Consider the following 24,538-nt stretch of genomic DNA (forward strand, 5'->3'; position numbering starts at 1 on the left):
CCCACAGTCTAACCAGCTGGCTTCTCCCTTGGGCTGCAGCTGGCTCTAGAGACGGGATTTTAAAAAAAGGGGGGTGGGGGGTGGGCGGGGGGGAAAGCTGGGTGATTTGGGACAGCAAGTAGAGTAGCAGAACGAAACTCAAAGCGAAAGAAAAAGCATTGATTATGGGCACTTTTATTCTGAGTCCCTGAGGCCGAGTGGGGCAGGGGCCTGGGGAACAGAGGGAGCAGGGCTTGATTCAGAGAATTATTGTTCTGGAGGGAAAGAAGTCCTGGAGGGAGAAGGCAGGACGGGGCTGGAAAGGAGAAGAGGTTAGGAGAGAATCTAGGCCCCTAGGTCCCCCTCCCCCAGACTAAGATAAAGACTAGAATCCTGAAAGGTGATCTCATTCCACAGAGCCAGGGTTGGAGGAAGGGGTGGGCAGGGGGTCACTGCCTTCCCTTGCTGCGGAGTTCCTTCCTCTACATCCCCAGGAGATCTGGGAAGAATGGGGTGGCCCCTTTGCAAGATAACACCCCCCCACTGCCCCCACCCCATGCTACAATTCTCCAGGTTTATAGGAGTCACGTGGGTTTTATCAAGAAGACACCGAGGGGCCATAACACCACCCTCCCTATCACTCCCAGGCTCTTGGTCAACTGCCAGATTCTAGGACGGAGCTCAACAGAGGTCTCCGTACCCTACAACCCAGAAGGCTGTGACCCGGAGCAGAACCCTCCTGGTGAGTGACCCCAAACTCCTTGGAGTGAGGGGCAGCAGAATTCGGGGAGCCTGTGGAGGCCCCCTATCAGATCGGGAGCACTCTGTCCCTCAACTCCTGAGTCCCAAATCCAGCTGGCAGGCACCCAGGCACCCGGTGGCCCCGGAAAGCAAGGGGGAATCCCAGCTGGCCGGATGCCAGAGGTGTCTCCTGTCTCTTTCGACCCAAAAGCCTCCTCCCTGAAGAAGTGAGGGCGACCCCACACACATACACAGGCTCCCTCCGCCCTCCAGAGGTGATTCTTTTCCTCATTAGGAAATTCTCGGCTCCCTTTTTCCGACTCCTTTTCCGAGCGTTTACGTTGTACATCTGGAAAGGAGGGGGGAGGAAGGAGGGGGAAGCCGGGAGAGGAGGGTGAAGAGCCCAATCCCGCCCAGTCTGACCCAGTACAAACTACCGGCCTCCAGCTGGGGCTGGGAGAGGGGAGTGGAGAGGTGCAGCCCCCCCACGCCCCTTCGGGGTGGGGGGCTCGGGTTCAGCGTTCCAAGGACCCAGGAATGCCCCCCCGCCCACCCCCTCGGCGGGCGGGGGGAGGGCTCAGCCGGGAGTTTGGCAAACTCCTCCCCGCGTTGAGTCATTCGCCTCTGGGAGGTTTAGGAAGCGGCTCCGGGTCGGTGGCCCCAGGACAGGGGAGAGCGGGCGCTATGGGGAGCCGGACGCCAGGGTCCCCTCTCCACGCCGTGCAGCCACGCTGGGGCCCCCGGCACCGATCCGCGCCGCTGCCGCTGCTGCTGCCCCTGCTGCTGCTGCTGCCGCCGACACCCCGGGTCGGGGGCTTCAACTTAGACTCGGAGGCCCCAGCTGTGCTCTCCGGGCCCCCCGGTTCCTTCTTCGGCTTCTCCGTGGAGTTTTACCGGCCGGGAACAGACGGGTGAGTAAGGAGAGTTGGCGGCGGGATGGGGGCGCGGGGGGGCACGCCTGGAAAGTGGGGGCGCGGCTGAAGTCTGGAGGGGACCAAGGCTTGAGTTGGAGAGGCGGAGTTTGGAAGGACTGGCGCTGGAGTTGGGGGCCCACGCTAAAGTTGGGGGCCTGCGCGGGACTAGGGAGGAGACAGGGGCCGGCGTGGAGGGGGGCCTGGAGTTAGAGATCAGTGGGGAGACATGTGTGGGGTGGGGAGAGGACACGGAGCTGGAGCCTGGAGAAGTCTGGGCAGGGGACTCGGGGCCAAGGGAGAGGCGGGCGCGTGGACGGAGAGCAGAGGGTCTCCGGCTGAGACCTGGGAGCCGCCGGGACCCCGGCGGATGCGGGCGCAAAGGGGGCGCGGAGGCCGGGAAGGGCTTTTTGGAGCGCTGGGGGGACCTCGGGTCCCCGAGGGCCGTTGTGCGGAGAGAAAACCGGTCGAAGCAGAATGAACTGTGTGCAGTGAGAGGGGAGTCGGAGACGGAGAGGGCCCAGAGGTTACTTGGGGGCCAGCCCCATCTTCCCCTCCCCCCTCAGCCCAGACTGGGAAAGACCCGGGAGGGGACGGCGGCTCTCTTCCCTTTCTCCTCGGTCTCCTACTCCGCCTCCACCCCCCGTCTCGGTGCTGACGAGGGGATCCTGGGACTCGGGGAGAGTGCCGGAACCCTGGCACTGGGGGCGCCGGGGCTGGGGGTGGGCCCCGCCGAGGGCGGGTGCTCGGATGGGTCGGGAGGGGTGTGTGTGCGCGCCTGAGGGGGGTGGGCGGTTTCCCTCTTCCTCCGGCTCTGGGGAGGAAGAGAAAAGCTGGTTTCCTGTAGCTTGTGGGCTGGAGCTGAACGGAGACCGGAATTCTGGGGCTGGGGTCGGAAGCTGGGGAGGCGCGGGCTCGCGGGGCCCAGGAGCGGCAGGCTCCGGGCGTCAGAGATGGGGGAAGGCTCAGAGGAGGACCCTCATCCCCAGCTCAGCGGGGCGACCGTCACACCGCACCCGGAGTGCCTGGAAAATGGGGAGGCGTGGGGAAGCCGAAGTTGGAGCTGAGGCAACACTGGACCGAGGGTTTTCATTTAAATGTCCGGGGTTGGGAAGAGGGAAGGTAGCTGTTCCTGGGCAGCATCCAGGGACTCCCAGATGCCAGATTCCTGATCCTCCACAATGATCCTCTTTCCCCTGCCTCTCTGGGCTCTGAGCTTCCCACGGCCCCCCACCACCACACTCGGGGTTTGATAGGACCTCTGCCGGAGGGGAGCTGGTTTTACACCTGATACAGCTAACTGATCTCTACTCATTTTCTTTAATTTTTGGAGAAAAGGAATTAATCTAGCTATTTCAGTTGTGTGTTGGGGGGGGGGGGACGGGGTAAGTTTCTCTATTGTCTAAAGGACGTGGGAATGGAAAAAAGATAGTTAGGCCCTAGCTGTTGGTTCTGGGCTATTCAAGGTCCCCACCCAGCCCCCACCCCACCCCCCTGGCCTCTTGCCCAAACCCCATTGCATCACCCTGGCCTGGAACCTCTGCCAGACCTGGCCTCCCCCAGGGCCCCCTTAAACTGCTGCTTACCACAACCCTGACCAAGTCAAGAAGAGGAAGGGAGGGAGAGATGGGGATCCGCCCCCATATCTGGGTAACCTTCCTCTTACCCTGCCCCACACCTAACAAGAGTGTCATCTCCCTTTTAAAAGAGTCCTCTCCAACATCTGGACATCTGACTTGCACATACTTCTGGTTCACAAAAAGCAACGGGAAGAATATCCTTTGGTGAGGTTTTTAAAAGATCTCCTGCCTCCTGACCAGTCTGTGTGGCCCCTGGCCCGATCCCGCAGTCCCTGAAGCCCCCTTCTAAAACAGGACCCAGCATTCTCATCCCTCCCCCTCCCCCTTCCCGCCTTCTTTCCTTCCAAGAGAGCCAGGTGTCTCACTTGCACGCCCCCTCTCACTTTCTCTTTACAATACCCTCTTAGAGGGGCACTCTGAACATCCCACCTCCCCAGTGACCTCCTTCCACTGCAGCGGGACCTTCAACCCCCTCCTCCACCCAGGGGACCAGCATAGCCCTCGCCTGGGGCCATGGCTGGAGAGGGAGGGCCTCTGTGTTCTTGGTCCCTCTGCATCACCTCTCACCCTGGACATCAAAACAGCATCAAAGGGCAGGGTGAACACAAGAGAGTTTGCATGGTAGGCAAGGGCCCAGCCTCAAGTCAGGCAGAACGGGGTGTGTGCCCTGGCCCCTTGCTCTGGGTGTGACCTGGGGCCTGGTACTCAAGGTCTTCGAGCCTGGTGTTCTTATGAAAATCAGACACCTAACTTAGGAGGCTGTTCTGAGGACTAAATGAGACGATATAGATAAAAGGCACCTGGCCCATGGAGGGTGATCAATACCTGGCAGGCATGATTTGTATGAGGTAGCTGTTTTTCTGCCTCTGCTTCTCTCCTCCCTAGATACCACCTAGTTCTATTTCCAAGTTTTCCCCCATTTCTTACTTGCATTTAATATTTGCTTGTAGCAGTTTTAGTAATAATAGTCCCTCACATTCCTTAGCACTTTCATATCAGTTTTTCCACTGGATCATTACAAGATCTTTGTATTAGGCAGAGGAGGCATTATTGCTCCATTTTATTTTATATATATATATACACACATACATATATATACTGAAGCTTCAGGAGTTATAGAAGTTTAGAACTAGAATTTGTTTTAGGGACCATTCAAGGGCAACCCATCACTTTATGGGTAGAGGATCCAAGGCTTGGAGAGGGAAAGTGACTTGGCCTAGGACACAGACTTAAAAGGTGCATTAGCCTCAGTCCAGCTCTTTATTCCCTTAGTTGGCATAGGTAGAGGCAACTCTACTGTAGGACCCAGAACTAGGCGTCCTCCTCTGGCCTGGCCAGGGCTGCTGTAGGACCTGCAGGGACTGGGCCCTGGTCCACTTGCTTCTGTCCGCCCCCGACCTTGTCAGGCCAACAGAGTCAAACAGTAACCATCTATTGAACAGGATCTTGGTTAATCAGAAGCCTGGCTGGGGAGATAGTGGAGAGAAGAGGAGATAAGTTGGCAACAGGGTAAGCCAGAACCCTGGCCTAGGAATCAGGATTCCTGGCTTCTGGTTCTTATGTGGAGAAGGATTCAGAGTGACCCTGGACATGTTACTTCACTTTTGTGGGACTTAGTTTTCCCATGGGACTCAGTCAGCAGGTATTTTTAATTAAAGTTTTTTTCTTTTTCCTTTTTTAAAAACTCAAATGATATCTTACCAGGACATTCTATAGAAAAAGGGGAAAGAGGTTGCCCTGAAGGAAGAGGAGGAGTGTCAGGACCAAACTAGCTCCTAACTCCACGTGGCAGCCCTGAGGCATCTACAAGAAAGTCCTCGCACCAGCGGGTGCCCTCTGCCGTGCCTTCCAGCGGTGGCAGCTGTGCCTCCAAGAACCAACTCCAGAGTTTCAGGGTTCTAAGGCTTCAAAATAAATGATGGCAATTATTTCTTCCCTTGAACTCTATATTTTAGAAGGGATTATCTGCCCAACTGCATTTAGTAAGAAATAATTAATTCCTTTTTCTCATTTTTATCAGCTAGAAGTGAGAACAAGAAGACATCTATAGCTGCCAATCAGAGCTTGTGACCAATGTGAGATAGTCAGGCTCTCTACGTGAGTTGATATAATTCCAGCTGAAAGTAAATATACTTGAGGTTTTAATTAGCCTGGGCTGCCTTATCAGGTAAATGCCTGTTTCAATTAGGCTTTCTGAAAAATTGAAAATAACCCAGAGTCCCTGGCCAGTGTGGATCAGTGGTTACAGGGCACCGGCCCACGCACCGAAGGGTCTTGGGTTCGATTCCCGGTCAAGAGCATGTCCCTGGGTTGCAGGTTTGATCCCTGGCCCTGGTTGGGGCGCATGCTAGAGGCAACCAACCGATGTGTCTCTCTCACATCAATGTTTCTCTGTCTCCCTCTTCCCCTCTCTCGCTTCCACTCTTTCTGAAAAGCAATGGGAAAAATATCCTTTGGTGAGGTTTTGTGTGTTTTTTTCTTTCTTTTTTTTTTTAACATCGATGAGAGAGAAACATCGATCAGCTGCCTCTTGCACACCCCCTACTGGGGATGTGCCCGCAACCAAGGTACATGCCCTTGACCGGAATTGAACCTGGGACCCTTGAGTCCGAAGGCCAAGGCTCTATCCACTGAGCCAAACCGGTTAGGGCCTTTAGTGAGGTTTTTATAAGTACCACACCGATTGCGCCACTGGAGCTCCTTTGGTGAGGTTTTAAAAAGATAAAGAAAATAGCCCAAGGACCTTCCATTGTTACCTTCTTGGACCCCTAAGGGGCCCCAACTGCTCCAGGATTTAGGAAGCAGAATAAGGATAAGCTCTGTGAAGTGCCATCCCTGACACCAGGTGCCTCCCTTGGCACATAGGCAGGGGCAGTAATTATTAGACTGACTCGGAGGCACTGGGTTAGAAGGGCCACTGAACCCTTGGGGTTAAGCCATGGGTGGCGGAGGCAGGTCTGGATCGGAGTCTGTGTCCCTTACCTGCAATGCCGGATCTGCTAAACCTTCATACAGCCACGCACATGCCCCTGGCCCATGAGCTCGTGGGCTTTACAATCTTTGTAAGGTCTCTCTCTCACCTTCCAACCCTGTCAGACAAACTCCAGGCTTCTTCCTCGGGCCATCCCAGGAGAACTCAGGCTCAGCTCCTCCTCCAGAGCTGGGCGTGTTGTAAAAATTGGGAGTGGGCCCTAGCCGGTTTGGCTCAATGGATAGAGCATCGGCCTGTGGACTGAAGGGTCCCAGGTTCGATTCTGGTCAAGGGCACATGCTGGGGTTGCAGGGTCGATCCCCAGTGGGGGGCGTGCAGGAGGCAGCCAATCAATGATTCTCTCTCATCATTGATGTTTCTATCTCTCTCTCTCCCTGTCCTTTCCTCTCTGAAATCAATAAAAAATATATTTTTTTTTAAAAAATTGAGAGTGAGAACTGGGTCCCTTAGCCACAGCCATTGTTCTCCTGGAAATAGACTATCAGAGCCCCCCGAGACTTTGACATAACCGCTGCTCCCAGAGAGAGGGGAAGAGTATGGCCCAAGCCACACTGAGCTAGTGCCTGCCCCTCATCCAGTGCTGACTCCTGGTCCAGTGCTCTTTTCTTTAAAAAAATTTTTTATTGATTTCAGAGAAGAAGGGAGAGAGAGAGAGAAGAGAGATAGAAACATCAATGATGAGAGAGAATCACTGATCTCCTGCCTCCTGAACACCTCACACAGGATGGAGCCTGTAACCCGGGCATGTGCCCTGACCAGGAATCAAACTGTGGCCTCCTGGTTCATAGGTCGATACTCAACCACTAAACCACACCAGCCAAGCCATCCAGTGCTCTTTTCACTGCCTCCTGTACCACAACTTTTCTGGGGCTTCCCCGGCTAGGGGAGGGTTGTACCCCTCTCTCCTCACCCAGCCCTAGGACAATGCAACCTCACCCCACTACCAACCTTACCTCCTGGGCCTGGTAACTGACTAGGTCACCGTCCATCGCCCACCCCCCAGCTGTATGCAGTGCCTGAGTGAAAAGGGTGGGGCCCAGCTGGTGGGAGACAAACGGAGAAGTGAGAGGTTGGAAACAGACAGGAAGCCACAGGCAGTAAACATTTCCTGTCCCCAGAGTAACTAAGGCTGGCACCCCACCCCCCATCACTCCAGGAACTCTCTCACTCTCAGCACCCCCCCATTCCCCTGGACCCTGGCCTCTCCCTCCATTCTCATCCTCTGGGCTGCTCACTCCCCACTCCAGTCCCTTGGAGCTGTTTCCTCTGTGGTTGCCATCCCCTATTTCTCTTGGACCCCACCCCTTTCACTCCTTCCCCACCCGGCCCTCTTGGAAGGCAAACCCAGCGTTTGTGACCTCTAACATAATCCCCCACTTGGATGCTCTTTCCGGGTGAGAAAGGCTGAAGAAGGTATCCTAATACCAGGAAGGAGTGGGTACTGGGAATGCTGAGGCCGAAAGGGGACAGGAACCAACAGATATGGAGAAGCCTAAGATCTGAGATCAAGAGAGAGAAAACTCAAACATTGAAACCAAGAGAGCAAGCAGTCCTGGGGCAGAGGATCAGAGGTGGAGAAGCAGGAACAGAGGCAGGTGTGGAGGAGAGCAGAGGCCAAGGCCAGCCCTGGTTGTCAGATGCAGCCCTCATGGAGGGTCCTGGAGGAGAAAGCCAAGAAGACTGACTGCTGTGCAGAAGCCTCAGAGGCAAGGGACCAAGAAATGGCAGAGACAGAGCCAAAGACGGGAAGATTATCCAGGACCTTAACTATGACCACCCCATTACATAGACCCCCCAGCAAAGGCAATCTTCTCCTCGTGGTTTCAGGGGGCACTGAGGGACGGTGTCTGGAACTAAGACTCCAGTACAGCAGGGTCTGCATTCAGACTCCTAGAGATGGTGTGTGGAGACGGGTTCAGGGGCTGAGATAAAGCCCCAGCCCCAGTGGGGAGGTCCACACCAGAGCCCAAGGAGAAGGCAGGCCCAAACCCAGGGGAACGCTCTGTTTTCACCACCATCCAGCTCTTCTCTCCACTTCTACTGCCCGAGTTCCAAGACTCACATTTTCCTCCTACACGCCCCAGGGCTGGGCGGCTGGACAGCAGGGCAGCCGGATGCCTGGGTCTTGGCCCAGAGAAAGGCTTTGGCTTGGGACAAGAGGGTACGGGCTAGGTGAGAGGACCCTGGCTTCCGGAGGCTGCACACCCAACCTTGGCCGGTCCACAGAGGGATGGAGACGCTGAGGCCAGAACCTCTGGCCCCTCTTTCCCTTCCCAGGACTGACTCTGGCTCCCCCTCTCTTTAATAACAGGGGAAGAAGGTAGGAGAGGAAAGAGAGTGATGGGAGGAGGGGAGGGGTTGTGTTAGTGACAGCGGCACATGGGGACCGCCTGACTCCAGCCTGTGCCTCTGGCATCTGTGGCATCTTTTGAGATATAAATACAACTCAGGGGGCATCCACCCCACCCCCAGCCAGCCCCTGGCCCAGAGGCCTGGGTCCTTCCTGCCTTGGGAAACTGAAGAAGGGCTAGGAGCCTCCCTGAACGGCTTCTCCATTCCCCTCACAGGGTCAGCGTGCTGGTGGGAGCGCCCAAGGCTAACACCAGCCAGCCAGGAGTGCTGCAGGGCGGTGCTGTCTACCTCTGTCCCTGGGGCACCAGCCTGGCCCAGTGCACCCCTATTGAGTTTGACAGCAAAGGTAACCAACCCCCTTGGTAGGCCTGGGAAGGTCAAGGGGGGCCTGGGGGTGGGGCCCGGGTGGGGCCCGGAGTGAAGGGGAGAGCCTGCCCAGTTCCCTGGCCACGTGCCCTCCCAGCTCTGATGGTGGTGGCTCCGGCTCTGTGCAGCGAGCAGCGGCTCCCCGTGGCACTCACACCACGTTCCCAGCCCAGCCCAGCCCAAGGAGGGCGGGCATGATTCAGAAACATGTGGCTCTCATTTCCCCTGAATCACCCACAACTCAGGGAGGCCAGTAACGCAGACAAAGACGGGGAGAGTCACACAGGCGATCTGATCCAGTTAACTGAGCACTGACTAAGTGATAGCGCTTGCCAGGCACTGTGCTGGGGCTGCGGGGGGTCGAAGCATGATTTAGCCACTGCCCTCCAAGAGCTCCAGGCCCAGGGCAGATGCAGGGATAGGGAGGGGGAGACAGACAGAGGCCAGAGATAAACAGTAATAACAGCTAACACTTCAAGAGCCCTTGCTCTGTGCCCAGCACTGCTATAAGCACTTTATAAATATTAACTCACTTAATCCTTTCAACAACTGTATGAGATATTATTATCCCCATTTTATAGCTGAGGAAATAGAGGTTAAGTAACTTGCTCAAGGTCACACAACTAGTAAATGGTGGAGTAAGGATATGCATGCTGAGCTATATCTGGCTTCAGAGATAAAGACGGGGGTGAGGGGACAAAAAGAGGAGCTAGTGCATAAACAGATGGAGACGGTGGGGGGTGGGAGATAAGATCATGAAACAGATGGGTGTTTTGTTTTTTTAACCTGAAAGACAGGTAAGAGTCAGAGGAATAAAAAAGGATGTCCTGTATGATGTATATATCCTTACCCCATGGACACAGACAATGGGGTGGGGAAGGCGGGAAGGCGGTGGATAGAAGGGGTCCATGGGGCAGCAATCCAGAGATGTGAGAAAGATCAAGAAAAGAACAAGGTGCTTAGCGATACGGCCCAGGTACAGACAGAGAAGTGCAGCCAGAGGGTTCCCATTCTTCCCCCACTACCTCCTGCCCCGACCTCACTGCAAGCATCCTCGGCCCCGCTGGACCAGAGCGAGGCAACTCCAGAACCCCAGGTGTGCGCACAGAGGAGGGGTGAGTCAGGCTACACCATGTCGAGTCTGAAGACCCTTTGTCCTTCCCCTCCCAGTGAGTCCTGGGCTTTAGGCTTGCAAGTGCTCGGGCGCCCCCCAGTGAGGGTAGGGGCTGTGCTGGGCTCGGTTGCCCACGACCCGCACGACTCCCTTTCTCCCTTCCCCCAGGCTCTCGGATCCTGGAGTCCTCACTCTCCAACCCAGAGGGAGAGGAGCCTGTGGAGTACAAGTCCTTTCAGTGGTTCGGAGCCACAGTGCGAGCCCATGGCTCCTCCATCTTGGTGAGGGGCCAGCAGGCTGGGGGGGGGGGGGGGGGTGGCCAGGGTAAGGGTGTGGTCGGGCACAAAGGAACACAGGCCTGGAGGGCGGAGAGGGTTTCTGTTGGTCTAAACCTAAGGCTCCCTCCTCCCGGGCCTCCCCAGGCCTGTGCTCCGCTGTACAGCTGGCGCACAGAGAAGGAGCCACTGAGCGATCCCGTGGGCACCTGCTACCTCTCCACAGACAACTTCACCCGGGTGCTGGAGTACGCCCCTTGCCGCTCAGGTAGGGCAAGAGCGCGCCTGCGCCTTGTCTGCCTTCTCTGTCTGAGTCGCTGAACCCGCCCCTTATTCGTCTTGTGCTCACTGTCCGATTCCGGGCGGCCCTTCCTCAGGGTCCTCTCCCCCGCCTTCCCCAATCTCTCTCCTTTCCTGCTCGGCCCATCGGCGTGGCCTCCTTCCCACCGCCTTCTCCCTCACAGATTTCAGCTGGGCAGCAGGCCAGGGCTACTGCCAAGGTGGCTTCAGTGCTGAGTTCACCAAGGTGAGCGGGTGACCTGGAGGGACGTGGCTGTGAGGGGTGGACACGGGGGGATCAGGACCACAGGTAGACTCGCCTCCTTCCCCCCACAGACTGGGCGTGTGGTCCTGGGTGGACCAGGGAGCTATTTCTGGCAAGGTAAGTCCTGCTGTGCTGACTCCCAGGCCCCGGCACAGGCCTGCCCGCCCGCTCCCAGCCTGAGGTCACCATCTCCCCTCCTGTTGGCCATCCCAGCTCTCCTCTCCCTTTGTTGAGACTTACGTGTCCTCCTCCACCGCCCTGCACAAGCTTGCCTTCCTTGAACCAGACTTCTGAAATCCTACCCAGTCACACTCACCCCCAGTTCTCTCCTCCCTGCCCGTCCTCCTCCGTCCATCTCCTCCTCATCCCCTTCCCAGGCCAGATCCTGTCGGCCACCCAGGAGCAGATTGCAGGGTCCTATTACCCTGAGTACCTCATCAACCTGGTTCAGGGGCAGCTGCAGACGCGCCAGGCCAGTTCCTCCTACGATGACAGCTATCTGGGTGAGTGAGCAGGTGGGAGGAAACGAGGGGGCAACCTCAGGCGCTCCTGTCCTGTCCTCACACACTCCCCTGCCTCCTCTTTTCCCACTCGGGCATCCCCAGCCCCGCTGTCATGCTTGTCATGTGCCGGCTGACTGTGAAGGCCTGCAGGGGTGGGGGACGGATTGGAGATGGGCCTGGGCAGATGGGTCCCCGAAGCAAGAATACTAATACCCACCCACCCTGTCCCCCAGGTTACTCTGTGGCTGTGGGTGAATTCAGTGGTGATGACACAGAAGGTGAGTGTGTCCCCAGGCTAGGGCCAAGGGGGTGGATGGAGACCCAGGAACTGAAACACATTCTTGTGACTCCTTGCTTCCCACCCTTAGTCCACAACTTTCTCTTCTCTTTGCAGACTTTGTTGCTGGCGTGCCAAAAGGGAACCTCACCTACGGTTATGTAAGACCCTGCCTGACACTCCCTTCCTTTCCTCACCCCCCCCGCCCCCCGGGGGCCTCCAACCGGCTGATCACAAAAAAACATGTGCCCTAGATCAGTGGTCGGCAAACTCATTAGTCAACAGAGCCAAATATCAACAGTACAACGATTGAAATTTCTTTTGAGAGCCGAAAACCGACTTCTGCGCATGGGCCACGAAGTTTCAATCGCACTGTACGTGTGCGCCCACATGTGGTATTTTGTGGAAGAGCCACACTCAAGGGGCCAAAGAGCCTCATGTGGCTTGTGAGCCGTAGTTTGCCGACCACTGCCCTAGATGGTTTGCTCAGTGTATAGAGCGTGGGCCCCATACTAAAGGGTCCCGGGTTCCATTCTGGCGCTGATCCGGGAGCATGCGGGAGGCAAGCAATCAATGTGTCTCACAATGAAGTTTCTCTCTCTCTCTTTCTCCCCCTCCCTTCCACTCTCTCTAAAAATCAATGGGAAAATATCCTCGGGTGAAGGTTTAAAAAAACAACCAAAAAAACATGCAGGGCAGTTTGTGAGAATTCCGAAAGTGGATCAGAACACGGGCTCTGGGGTCAGACCTGGGTTCAAGTTCTGGCACTTACTCTAGATGCATCCTTCTGTTATTTTTATTTATTCATATTCTACTTCATTCTGTAAATCTTTGAGCCTGCTTACCCTCTCTGAGCCTCATTCTTCTCTGCAGAATGGGATAATAATAGTTCTGACTTCAGGGCTCTTGTAAGGATGAAATGAGGTAATGCATGTGAAAGTGCTTAGTGAACTGTTGAGCAGTGTACAACTGGTAGCTGTTATTATTAGACCGTGACAAGTGCTTTAAAAAGGTTACAGATAAGAGTGCCGTAGGAGTTTGTTCAATTAACATTTATTAAAGCAAGGTAAGAGATAAGAAGATGAATAAGACATCACACCTCATCTCATAAGGTGCCTCTGATCAACTATGTAAGATAAGACACATATAATTACAACCTAAGGCACAGCTACTGTTCAGCAGCCCCTCCGTGTGTCAGGCACAGTCCACTCATGATTTCCATTCAAGCCGGTGGGGGTAGATGTTACCATAAGTTGTTTAAGGTCACACGGTGAGTAAGTGGCTGGATAGAGATTTAAAAGCAGGTCTGTCTTATTCCACAGTTGGCGTTCTTGCACTACGGTCAATTTCAGGAGTGGGTGCGATGGTTACCAGTTTAGGGAGAGGAATAGCCTCCTTTCCAGGCAGGGGTGGATCAGAGAAGGTTCTGTGAAGGGTCAGTGGAGATGAGGCGAGAGAGTATCCTATGCGGAGCATGAAGAAAGGCATGGGGGAAAGGGGAAAAATCAGGCCTGTTTAGCAGGCTCGTGGGCTGAGGATGAGGAGAAGGAGGAAGGGTTGAGCAGAAGCAGACAGGCTGGGGCCAGCTATCCAGAGCCTCACAGAACCAGCGAAGAAGTTGAGCCTTGGATAGTGGCTGCAGGGAACCATTGTGGGTTGGTTTTTAGGTGTGTGTTATTTTAACCCTCACCCAAGGATATGTGTTTATTGATTTTTAAAGAGAGAGGAAGGAGTGGGGGGAGAGAGAGAGAGAGAGAAACATCAGTCAGTTGCCTGGACTGGGGATCAAACCCACTACCTTTTGGTGTATGGGACGATGCTCCAACCAACTGAGCCACCGGCCAGGACACTACTGTGGGTTTTCAAGCCGGGGGGACGGGGGGTCCCTCCTAGGTTCTGCCGCAGCGGGAGAGGGTGCTGAGAGGAAGAGACCGCCTGAGGCAGGGAGGCGGGCAGGAGGCTCCCCAGCAGTCCTGTGAGAGGACTCTCCGCAGAGAGCGGGGCAGAGAGCAAGGAGTCAAAAGACGGTGACTGACAGGGCCAGCCACTCAGGGGGCCGGCGGGAAGGTGTGAGTGTGGTTTGGGAGGGCTGGAGGATGAAGAATGAGTGTGGTCATTCAGTTAATAATGATTGAGCGTCTGCTACTTTAGGCTCTGGGGAGAAAGCCAAGAACAAAACCAAGCTCCTGCCTGCATTGATCTTCCGCTCTAGTGGGTAGACATGGGCAATAGACAGATAAATATTCGACCTGACAGTCGTTGACAAGTGATACGGAGAAGAGCAATGTTGTGTGGGACTGAGCTACGGGCATAGAAACAGGGAGGGGCGGGCAAAGCTCCGGAGGGAAGTAGGGGGGACAAGTAGTCGTGTCTCCAAGGAACGCCTGCCTTTGGGGCGTCTGTACGTATCTGCCCTCCGTCCCGGGGCTGCGAGTCCAGGGCCAATGGGCATCTCTCCTCGTTCCTAGGTCACCATCCTTAATGGCTCAGACATCCGATCCCTCTACAACTTCTCAGGGGAACAGGTGAGGACACCCCCAACCCCAACCCAGTTTGGCCCTCTGCCCACCAAGCCCCAGCTCTGACCCAACAAGCTCAGCCCCCTTCTCCCTGGAGTCTCTGCCCTCCCTCCATAGCCCCTGTGGATTCTGTTGATTGAGCCCCTAGTTCTGACCCAGAGCTGCTCCTCTGTCCTCCCAGATGGCCTCCTACTATGGCTATGCAGTGGCTGCCACGGACATCAATGGGGACGGGTGAGTAGTGGGAAGAGGCACACACGATGCCCCTCCCGGGAAGGAAGAACGGGGACAGAAAACACAAGGAGCGTTTTCTCCAGGCTTCTCCCCTGAGTTCTCCTCGCCGTCCCCACATCCCTTTGCCTAGACCAGTGATGGCGGACCTTTGACACGCGGGTCAGCACTGACACGCGTAGCCATTTCTGATGACACGCGGCCACTGAGGCGGCCGCATGCCGAGGATGAAACATTTGCGAAATAATGTTTTTTCCTCAAAGTGACACACCACCCGAGTTATGCTCAGTTTTTTGGCGAAGTTTGACACACCAAGCTCAAAAGGTTGCCCATCACTGGCCTCGGGCAAGGAGAGAGCTGAGCACTAAGACCAGAAGACCTCAGCTCTTCTCGCTCGGGTGGGAGGGAGCCTGGGGTCCAGGATGCCTGGAAGTTCCTGGCACTGGACTGGGGAGGGGAGGTGGCCAGGCAGGGTGTCAGGAGGCCTAGATTGTTCCCCTGCCCCCAGGCTGGATGACTTGCTGGTGGGAGCACCGCTGCTCATGGAGCGGACAGCCGATGGGCGGCTCCAGGAGGTAGGCAGGGTCTACATCTACCTGCAGCAGCCAGCCGGCATGGAGCCCACGCCCACCCTCACCCTCACTGGCCATGATGAGTTTGGCCGATTTGGAAGCTCCTTGACCCCCCTGGGGGACCTGGACCAAGATGGCTACAATGGTAAGTACAAAGAGCTGAGGAGGAGTCAAGAGTCAGAAGGGGTTTAGAAAGAGAGTGGCTAAGATACCAGACCCCCAGTGTCTTCCCACGATGTGTAGGTCTTGGGGCTTTGAAGAAATTAGAATATTGGGGATGACAGCTGGGAAAAATAGGATCCTGGGTCCTGGGTTTTGGTGGTAAAGATTTGAACTCTTGGATCTAGGCCTGCTGACTGGTGTGTGTTGTGTGTCTTGCAGATGTGGCCATCGGGGCTCCCTTTGGTGGGGAGACCCAGCAGGGCGTGGTGTTTGTATTCCCTGGGAGCCCAGTGGGGCTGGGCTCTAAGCCTTCCCAGGTGCTCTTGCCCCTCTGGGCAACTGGCCACACTCCAGACTTCTTTGGCTCTGCCCTTCGAGGAGGCCGAGACCTGGATGGCAACGGATACCCTGGTGAGTTGTTCCCTAAGCCCTGTTCCACTTACAATTCCCTGGTCGCGGGCCCCCTTCACCCCTCTCTGCACTTTCCTGAGGTCCTTGGGTGCAGTTCTGGGATGCTGCCACCAGGTGGCGATGTTCCCTCACTTCGGCCTCCTCGAGCAATGAAACTAGAAGGGTTAGAAAAGAAGGATCCTAATTTGGGGCTTGCTGTGAAGGGTAGTTTCTTACTTCTTGCAGATCTGATTGTGGGGTCCTTTGGTGTGGACAAGGCTGTGGTATACAGGTATGAACTCCAGGGTGGGCAGCCTGGGAGAAGTGGGAACTGGGGCGTTCCTCCATAGGGCTGAGGTTGGGAAAGCGTACAAAGGACGGGGATCCCGGGGCTTGAGCATCAGCGTCTCGCCCAGGTTCCCCAGGGTCTTAGTTCTATTGTCCCCACGTCCACTCTTGGCAGGGGTCGCCCCATCGTGTCTGCCAGTGCCTCCCTCACCATCTTCCCTGCCATGTTCAACCCAGAGGAGCGCAGCTGCAGCTTGGAGGGGAACCCTGTGGCCTGGTGAGCTGGGGCCCAGGATCGCAGGGGCCAGTCTGGGTGACCTCGGTCCGTGCCTTGGAGGAAGGCAGGGAGGCCAGGTCTGCAGCAGGGGGCAAGTGGGGGTGTCCTAGTCTGGGTCTGTCTGGGAGATAGGCAGAGGACACGGGATCCCTGTCCGGTGGGTACATCAGCTCTCCCCTCGGTCTTCCTCCAGCATCAACCTTAGCTTCTGCCTCAACGCCTCTGGAAAGCACGTTCCTGATTCCATCGGTAAAGGAGACTCCCTGAATCTCTCGGGCACTGGGAGGGGATGGAGGGACTGGGGACGTGGGCACTGCCCTTCTCTCTGAATAGATGGAGAGGGAGAGGCAGCATCTCCTAACATCCCCCACCCCCCGGCTGCAGGCTTCACGGTGGAGCTCCAGCTGGACTGGCAGAAGCAGAAGGGAGGAGTGCGGCGCGCGCTGTTCCTGGCCTCCAGGCAGGCGACCCTGACCCAGACCCTGCTCATCCAGAATGGGGCCCGGGAGGACTGCAGCGAGATGAAGATCTACCTCAGGGTACGGCCTCCAGGGCAGGTCTGGACGGGCCCGGGGAGGGTGGCCACGGAGAACTGGGGCCTCTCCTGAAGGGAGAGAGATTGGGAGGTTCCCAGGCAAAGGCTCCGGACTTGGGTGGAGCTGCAGAGGGGGACCCTCTGTCAGAGCTGGGGGCCAGGCTGCCAGGGCCGCTCGAGCAATGAGGATGGTCACGTTGGGACCCCTGAATTCTCGAAGGCCCTGCGCGGACAGAAGGAAACGTGAGAAGCGCTGTCCCCTGACTTTGTGAACCCTCTCCCCTGCCCCAGAACGAGTCAGAGTTCCGAGACAAACTCTCCCCGATTCACATTGCCCTCAACTTCTCCCTGGACCCCCAAGCCCCCGTGGACAGCCACGGCCTCCGGCCAGTCTTACATTACCAGAGCAAGAGCCGCATCGAGGACAAGGTGAGGACGGGGTGGGGGGAAGCCAGGAGGAGAGGGGCCTGGGCACCTTCGGCAGGACCGCGTGGGGGAGCCGACCTACAGCCCAGGAGAGCTAAACTCCCTCTCTGATGGCCTCCCTGCTTCCCAGGCTCAGATCTTACTGGACTGTGGAGAAGACAACATCTGTGTGCCAGACCTGCAGCTGGAAGTGTTTGGGTGAGTGAAGACGAACATCGGGCTGGGGGTTCCAGATGCCACGGTCTGGAAGCGGGACACATGGAACCTGGAAGGCCCTGGCACCTTAACAAGCACAGCAGGGACATGCTAGCTAGCTGTGTGACCTTGGGAAGCTACTCAGATCCTCTGAGTTTCCGCTTCTTCATCTGTGTAGTAAATGGAAGAAGTAAATGAAACAATTTACAGAAAGCAGCTAGCCTAGTGCCTGCCATAGAGCTGGAACTCAGTAAATGGTGTCTGTTATTATATCATATCCTTGTCCTGGTTTGGAGATGAATTCCCGTGTCCCTTGTGTGCCCCCTCCAGGGAGCAGAACCACGTGTACCTGGGTGACAAGAACGCCCTGAACCTAACTTTCCACGCCCAGAATGTGGGCGAGGGTGGCGCCTATGAGGCGGAGCTTCGGGTCACGGCTCCTCCGGAGGCTGAGTACTCAGGACTCGTCAGACACCCAGGGGTATGAACGGGACTCGGGACTCGGGACTCGGGGGGGGGGGGGGTTGGGGAGCAGCCCTGCCAGAGGGGCACCAAAGCCTTACCTGCGCACCCGCCCCCGCTCCAGAACTTCTCCAGCCTGAGCTGTGACTACTTTGCCGTGAACCAGAGCCGCCTACTGGTGTGTGACCTGGGCAACCCCATGAAGGCAGGAGCCAGTGTAAGTCGGGCAGGAGAGAGGGGAGGGCCTGAGGGGGCAGTGGCCAGCCCGCTCGGAGCAGTGCCGTGGGGCAGGGAAGGAGGGCTGGGATTGGGATAAGGCAAAGGCCCGATCTAACAGCCTCGCTGTCCTCCTGCCTGTCCCGCAGCTCTGGAGTGGCCTTCGGTTCACAGTTCCTCACCTCCGGGACACGAAGAAAACGATCCAGTTTGACTTCCAGATCCTCAGGTAGGGTGCTGGGTCAGGGCGGGGGGCGGGGGGCGCAGGCTGCAGCCGTGTTGGGAACAGGGCCTGTGCCAGCGGACTCCTCTCTGGCTGGGCTCCAGCACCAACTCAGTCTCTCCATCCCACAGCAAGAACCTCAACAACTCGCAGAGCGAAGTGGTTTCCTTCCGGCTATCGGTGGAGGCTCAAGCCCAGGTCTCCCTTAACGGGTCAGTGCCCCGGGGGGGAGGGGGCCTCACTGGGAGTGGGGAGACTTCTAGGAAAGTATGAAGTATGCATGTAGCGTCCCTTCCACTGTCCTCTAAAAACCACCTGCCTTCTTAGTGTCTCCAAACCTGAAGCAGTGCTGTTCCCAGTGAGCGACTGGCATCCCCCAGACCAGCCTCAGAAGGAGGGGGACCTGGGCCCTGCTGTCCACCATGTTTATGAGGTGAGGAGGGATAGAGGCAGGGAAGACTAGGACCAGGAGGGGTGGGGCCACAGTGCATGGTCGGGAAGGGGGAGCTGGGATGAGTGACAGATGGCTGGGAGCAGAATGAGGGGCGGAAAGGTACGTGGAGGGAGGAGGAGTGTAAGGCCTGGGCAGGGTCAGCTGGGGAGACAGAGGAGGGACAGGCCAGTTGAGTGACATGGGAGGGATTTTGGAGCCACCTCGAAGGGTATTGGTTGGAGAGGATTTCGTCTCTGCCCACTGCTTTCCTCTTCAACTCTGGAGACTGGAGACTCGCAGCAGGTGTGGGGCCGCGGTGAGCCAGGGTCTCGACGGAGCAGGGTTGTTCCCTTCCTTCTCGCGATGACTGTGCTCTCCTCCCCTCAGCTCGTCAACTGGGGCCCCAGCTCCATTAGCCGGGGCGTGCTGGAGCTCAGCTGTCCCCAGAGCCTGGAAGGCCAGCAGCTCCTCTACATGACCAGGTTCACAGGGCTCAGCAACTGTACCTCCAGCCACCTCCCCAACTCGGAGCACCTGGAGGTGAGGCCTGGAGACAGGTGGGGGGTGGGGAACCAAGGCTGAGAGGTTTGGGGAAGGTCACAGGGGCCTGGAAGAGCGGGATGAGGATGTGCCTGAAGCTAGGACTGAGGCCTTGGGAAGGGCGTCCAAAGGCCACAGACACCTCGAGGCCCTAGGCAGGAAGAAGACTCTGTTATGCACCGCACTTCTGTCCTTCTGCCTGAAATCTCCCCCCTTAGTTCAGCCCTGGCACGCTCTGAGAACCTGGCTCCATGCCGCCTCCTCTGGGAGGCCTTCCAGTTCTGTTCCTTGGGCCCCAGAGGAACAGCCTCCCTGTCCTCCTGGATCAGAACCTGAACCAGACCATGGGGAGCCTTATGTTTACTCATCTTACCTAATAAAAGAGGAAATGCTAATTGACCGTACCTTCTCTATGCCCACAGCCAATCAGAGCAAGTATGCAAATTAACCAAACAAAGATGGCGGTTAATTTGCATACGCAGGCACAGAGCGGAGTGAAGCCTGCTATGAGGGGAAAGGGGGTGTGGCGGAGGGAGCTACTGGAGTGGTGCTTCAGACAGAAGTGAGGACGTGCAGGCTCCGGGCGGCCTAGAGCAGGAAGTGGGGACTTGCTGGTTCTGGGCGGCCAGCGAGCAGAGACTTGCCAGCTCCCGGGAGGCTGGGGAGCGGGAACTTGCCGGCTCCTGGGCGGCTGGGAGTGAAGCCAGGGGCCTATTCTTGCACGAATATCGTGCAATGGGCCTCTAGTTAACAATATTTAATTAATGGAGTGCCTTCAGTGAACCCTGTTATAGGCTCAGGAAATATCGCACTGAACAAAATTAACAAGGTCTCCCCTCCCACGGAGCTTACATTTTAGTGGAGGGCACTAAACAATAAAAATTAGAGAGAGAGTTTAACCGGTATTGAAACGCGATAAAAGCGCCGGGCTAACATTCTGAGTGGGAAGCGAACTGGAGACTGACCCATCAGGAAAAACACCTGGAGGCCTGAAAGATAAGGATGAACCTACTTGTGAAGACTTTGGGGAAGGGCATTCCAGGAAGGAACAGCCAATGCAAAGGCCCGAAGGCAGGGACAGGGACCTAAGTATGTATTTACACATCTCTTCCCTGTAAACTCCAAGGACCACGTTCATTTCCATGTTTCCCACTGAGCTGAGCTTGGTGATTTGCCACCGGAGGTGGTCAGTGGAATGGATAAAAGAACAAGTGAAGCTGTTCTGGGCCCGGGTGCAGGCTGACCTAGATGCTGTAATGAGGTGGGAGAGGCAGCTAACAGTCTCTTTCCTCTCCCAGCTGGATCCCGAGGGCTCCCAGAACCACAGGCTGCAAAGACGCGAAGCTCCAGGCCAGAGCCCTGCCTCTGGGCCTCAGATCCTGGTAAGTCGCCCTGGGAATGAGGTCTGGGCCCAAGCGCTGAGCACCTGTTTGAGTTCTCAAAGGGCAGAATTCCAGGTTCAGGCTTCCTCGTTCTTCCCAGAAATGTCCAGAGGCGGAGTGTTTCAGGCTGCGCTGTGAGCTTGGGCCACTCCACCGGCAAGAAAGCCGAAGTCTGCAACTGCATTTCCGAGTCCGGGCCCAGACCTTCCTGCAGGTAAGGGAGCTTTACCTCAGCCCTGACCCCACTGTCCTAGCTACAGCCTTTGGGAAAGGCCCCCCCCCCCCCCCCGCCCCCGCTCTTCCCCTCCCCCGCTCTTCCCCTCCCCTCCTGCCCTTGTTTAAACAGAGCTGTGTCCTTGGCGCCACCTAGTGGCCACACTGAGAAGAGTCACAGCTTCCCTTTCCTGGCCCGTTCAAAGAAGGTGGTAGGGCTGGAGGGTGATCCGTGTGCAGAGAACGTAGAAAAACAGAGACGGAAGATGAATCTCTAGTGGCGAGACAAGCAGATGTAAGAGTAGTACATAAAGAGCAGTCATTTATGAAGTGCACACTAGGGGCCAGGTATTGTCCTAAGTGCTTAACCCACATGAATAATGATTTTTAAAAATTCTTTTTTACACTCCGTCATCTAATTATGTATTATTTCGTTATAACTATTCAATTACGCATTTATTATCTCACATAAGGGACACAGAGATTCAGGAGAGAATGAGCCCAAAATAGAGCAAGATCAGACCTGAACCAGCCCGTGGGGAGCCGTATGTCCCCTACATCCCAAGGACAGGGGTGTGGGGACTGCCCTGACACCTTTCCTCCACCCACAGCGAGAGCACCAGCCCTTTAGCCTGCAGTGCGAAGCTGTGTACGAAGCTCTGAAGATGCCCTACCGAATCCCGCCTCGGCAGCTTCCCCGAAAGGAACTTCTGGTGGGTCCCGGGCCAGAGGTCTGGGCCAAGGAAGATGGGCTCAGAGTGCTGGGCCTGGGACATCGGTGGGGGGTGGCCTTATGATTGTGACAAATATTTATTGAGCATCTACTGTGTCCTGTCCCAGGGATGTAATGGTAAGCCAGGTGGTCAGGGCAGCTTCACTCCTAGAGTTCACGGCCTCGTGGGCACCAAGAATACAGTGTGTGAGTGCCAGGATCTTAGGGAGCGCACCGTAGGGACACGCGAACACAGTCTTGCAGGGTCCGGAAAGGCTTCCCGAAAGAAGTGATGTTTCAGCTGAGGCCTGAACGGCCAGGCTAACTGCTCGGGAAAGGAATGTTCTCTGGAGAGAGGAAACTAGCAAGTGCGAAGGCCCAAAAGTCAGCGACAATAACGCACTTTTTAAGAATTTAAATTTTCAAGTTCAGAATTCTGTTAGCCCAAGATGGGAGGTGAGAGGTGGGCCTAGGTCCAATGGGAACCAAGTGTAGGTGGGAAGGGCTAATGGCTTTCCAGTGACCTCTCCTGCCTGGCTCCCTAGGTGGCCACAGCTGTGCAATGGACCAAGGCAGAAGGCGGCCACGGGGTCCCACTGTGGATTATTATCCTCGCCATCCTCATTGGCCTCCTGCTCCTCGGTCTGCTCATCTACATCCTCTACAAGGTCCGACACATCCTACCCTCTCACCAGGTTCTGCCCTTGACCCAGCACAATCCCAAGCATCTACCTCCAAACCAGTTCTCTAGCCACATGCCCCCACCTGTGCGCTGGCCACAGGCCTCCCGTCCTGACCCTGCCTGTAGGGTCCTTCAATCTACAGCCCCTATCTTAGAAAGAGTCTCTTGAATCAACCTGATAAGTTTGCCTCTGCTTGCAAAATCAGTGTTGCTCGCAGGTGGCAAATGTGGCATTTGTGCTGTCACTTCCTCCAAAGACCCATGGCAGCTATCGCCAATTGGTCAGACCCTAGCAGTGGCCTCAGAATCCTCCTCCAGAGGCGGCCAATGCTAGGCAGTCAGACTTGGAACTTGAATTCAAACCTATCTGCTATTCCTGCCTCCCCTGGGGGCACGTTTACGGCACTGATGAAAGATCCCTTTATACCAAAGCACCCCCGGCTTTAGCCCGCCTGGCCCATTGGACCTCTTGGAGAGGTAGGCATGACAGCCTGAATTGAGGCCACTTTTGCAAGATAGGGAGACTGGAAGCACTAGAGAGCCCTCTTCATTCCCCCTTGGCTTAAGATCTGGGGAGAAATGGGAAGCCACAGTATCTAAACTCCTCCCTCTCCTTTCCCCATCATTAGCTCGGATTCTTCAAACGCTCCCTCCCTTATGGCACCGCCATGGAAAAAGCTCAGCTCAAGCCTCCAGCCACCTCAGATGCCTGACGCCTAATCCCAGACTCCAATCCTGAAGGCTCAGTCCCCCCACCCTGTCTACTGACGGGGAGGGGGCTGGGTGCTTCCTGAAGGTGCTGAGGGCCAGGGAGACGCGCCTCTCCCAGCCCAGAGACATACTTGAAGGGCCAGAGCCGGGAGGTGAGGAGCTGAGGATCCCCACCCCCCATGCACTGTGAAGGACCCTCGTTTACACATGCCCTCCCCATGGATGGGGGAACTTCGATCCAGGGACAGAGGCCGAGCCTCCCTGCAGCCTTTGCATTTTGGAGAGAGTTTCCTGAAAACAACTTGGAACCAGAACTGGGGAATCCAATCCCAGTTCTCTGGGCCAGACTTGCCACCAGGACTCTCTGTCCAGCTCCAGCCTGCAGAGATCTGTCCTCAGCCTTGCCAGAGTTCCACAGGAGGCCCCGGCTAAGAACCTGGAACCTGGGGAGTGAGACCTGGCAGCTCTGGACAGCCCCCACCTCGGTGGGCAAATTAGGAACACTAACTGTGGATGGTGCCCAGGACCAGCTCAGGACAGATCCCAAACGAGGATCAAGGCTGGCCCAGAACCCGCTGCAAGGAGAATCAGAGCTCTAATGGGGCCAGATTGAACCTGGGGCCTGGGGTTGATCTGGGACCCAGACTCAGCCATTGATAACCTAACCAGGCAGATTCAGGACAACATTTGAACCTGCACCGGACACCTGGGCCCGGAGGCCCGGTCCACCTCTGACTCGGGAGAAGTCAGGAATTGCCCAGGACTCTGAAGGGGCCATGATGGCAACAGATCTGGAACCTCAGCCTGGCCAAGGCAGGCCCTCCCAGTCCCCCAGAGAAAGGGAGCCCACTCTCTCGGGCCTGCAGGATTTGGGTTCTGCCCGCCAGCTGCACTGACGCTGCCCTTCCTCTCTTTGCCCACCCCTCCCCACCCCTCCCCTCGGCTCGGGACACCCGGGACTTATTTAAACTCTGTTGCAGTGCAATAAACCCGGCCCGGTGCCCCCACTGACCAGAGCTGGAATCTCTTTTACACTTTTTCCAAACCCATCCTGGACCCAGACAGCTTGGTGGGTAGGAAAAGCCTGTGTTTCTCACAGCTTCTTTCCCCTGGGGGCCAGGATTATAACCCCCAGGAACTGGGGAACTTGTTTTGGGGTTCCCTTCTCTGAGGTGAAAGAAATGATGGAAGGACTGGAAGGAAGACTTGACCCCTGCCCATCTCTCAGCCCCACAGACCTGGTCCCTAACACCTCCAAGAGAGAAGGAAAGAAACCCCTTCTCCTTGAGGGTTAGGGAAGAATGCAAAGGGGGAGGTTCAACCTGGACCTCCCCCTGGGAGAAGATGGTCCAGAAGACTCACGTGGGCTTCCCTAAATCAGAATAATGAAATGGGTTGAGGGGAAAAACCACAAAACTAAACCAGAAGAAATCAGCTAGGGTTTTGTTTTGTTTTTTTTTATTGCTTATTGTATGGTGGTGGGTAGAGGGCGGGGGTGTAAAATATTCTACATTATCCCTTTAATTTCTGTAAATAATCCTGTGAAGTAGGTACAATTAACCCCATTTACACAAGAGGAGATTGAGGTCCAGAGAGGTTATGTAACTTGCCCAGCTCACACAGTGCCAGAGCAGAGTCCAATGTAGCCTTGTCTGACTGTGAAAGCCCCCCTCCTTAGCCAGCATGCCATGAGGCTCAGGTCTCTGAAGAGAAATGAAAGTGAGGGAGCCCCCTC

At 56.2% G+C, this 24,538-nt stretch overlaps 1 protein-coding gene across 1 annotated transcript; it reads left to right on the plus strand.

Annotated features, from left to right (window-relative positions):
- The first annotated feature begins 1,171 nt into the window (after nucleotides 1–1,171).
- ITGA5 (integrin subunit alpha 5) lies at nucleotides 1,172–24,237 on the plus strand. The gene is made up of 30 exons (XM_008140803.3): nucleotides 1,172–1,631; nucleotides 8,771–8,901; nucleotides 10,204–10,316; nucleotides 10,458–10,578; nucleotides 10,775–10,836; nucleotides 10,926–10,971; nucleotides 11,232–11,357; nucleotides 11,591–11,635; nucleotides 11,752–11,795; nucleotides 14,103–14,159; nucleotides 14,335–14,387; nucleotides 14,893–15,101; nucleotides 15,338–15,529; nucleotides 15,755–15,800; nucleotides 15,972–16,073; nucleotides 16,267–16,322; nucleotides 16,458–16,612; nucleotides 16,900–17,037; nucleotides 17,165–17,232; nucleotides 17,560–17,710; nucleotides 17,816–17,908; nucleotides 18,057–18,136; nucleotides 18,262–18,342; nucleotides 18,458–18,563; nucleotides 18,951–19,103; nucleotides 20,402–20,485; nucleotides 20,586–20,699; nucleotides 21,310–21,411; nucleotides 21,956–22,078; nucleotides 22,722–24,237. Exons 1-30 carry the CDS (start codon nucleotides 1,258–1,260, stop codon nucleotides 22,803–22,805), a joined length of 3,309 nt encoding a protein of 1,102 aa, XP_008139025.3. The 5' UTR covers nucleotides 1,172–1,257; the 3' UTR covers nucleotides 22,806–24,237.
- The last annotated feature ends 301 nt before the right edge of the window (nucleotides 24,238–24,538 follow it).

Source organism: Eptesicus fuscus, chromosome 7 (assembly GCF_027574615.1).
Source record: "Eptesicus fuscus isolate TK198812 chromosome 7, DD_ASM_mEF_20220401, whole genome shotgun sequence".
NCBI lineage: Eukaryota > Metazoa > Chordata > Mammalia > Chiroptera > Vespertilionidae > Eptesicus > Eptesicus fuscus.

What these genes read in the sequence shown, in the direction of transcription:
- ITGA5 (XM_008140803.3), top strand. Translation starts at nt 1,258, where the DNA reads ATGCCCCCCCGCCCACCCCCTCGGCGGGCGGGGGGAGGGCTCAGCCGG. An exon ending in CTACGATGACAGCTATCTGG is followed by an intron (nt 11,358 to 11,590) that starts GTGAGTGAGCAG and finishes CCTGTCCCCCAG; the next exon opens with GTTACTCTGTGGCTGTGGGT. An exon ending in CAGTGGTGATGACACAGAAG is followed by an intron (nt 11,636 to 11,751) that starts GTGAGTGTGTCC and finishes TTCTCTTTGCAG; the next exon opens with ACTTTGTTGCTGGCGTGCCA.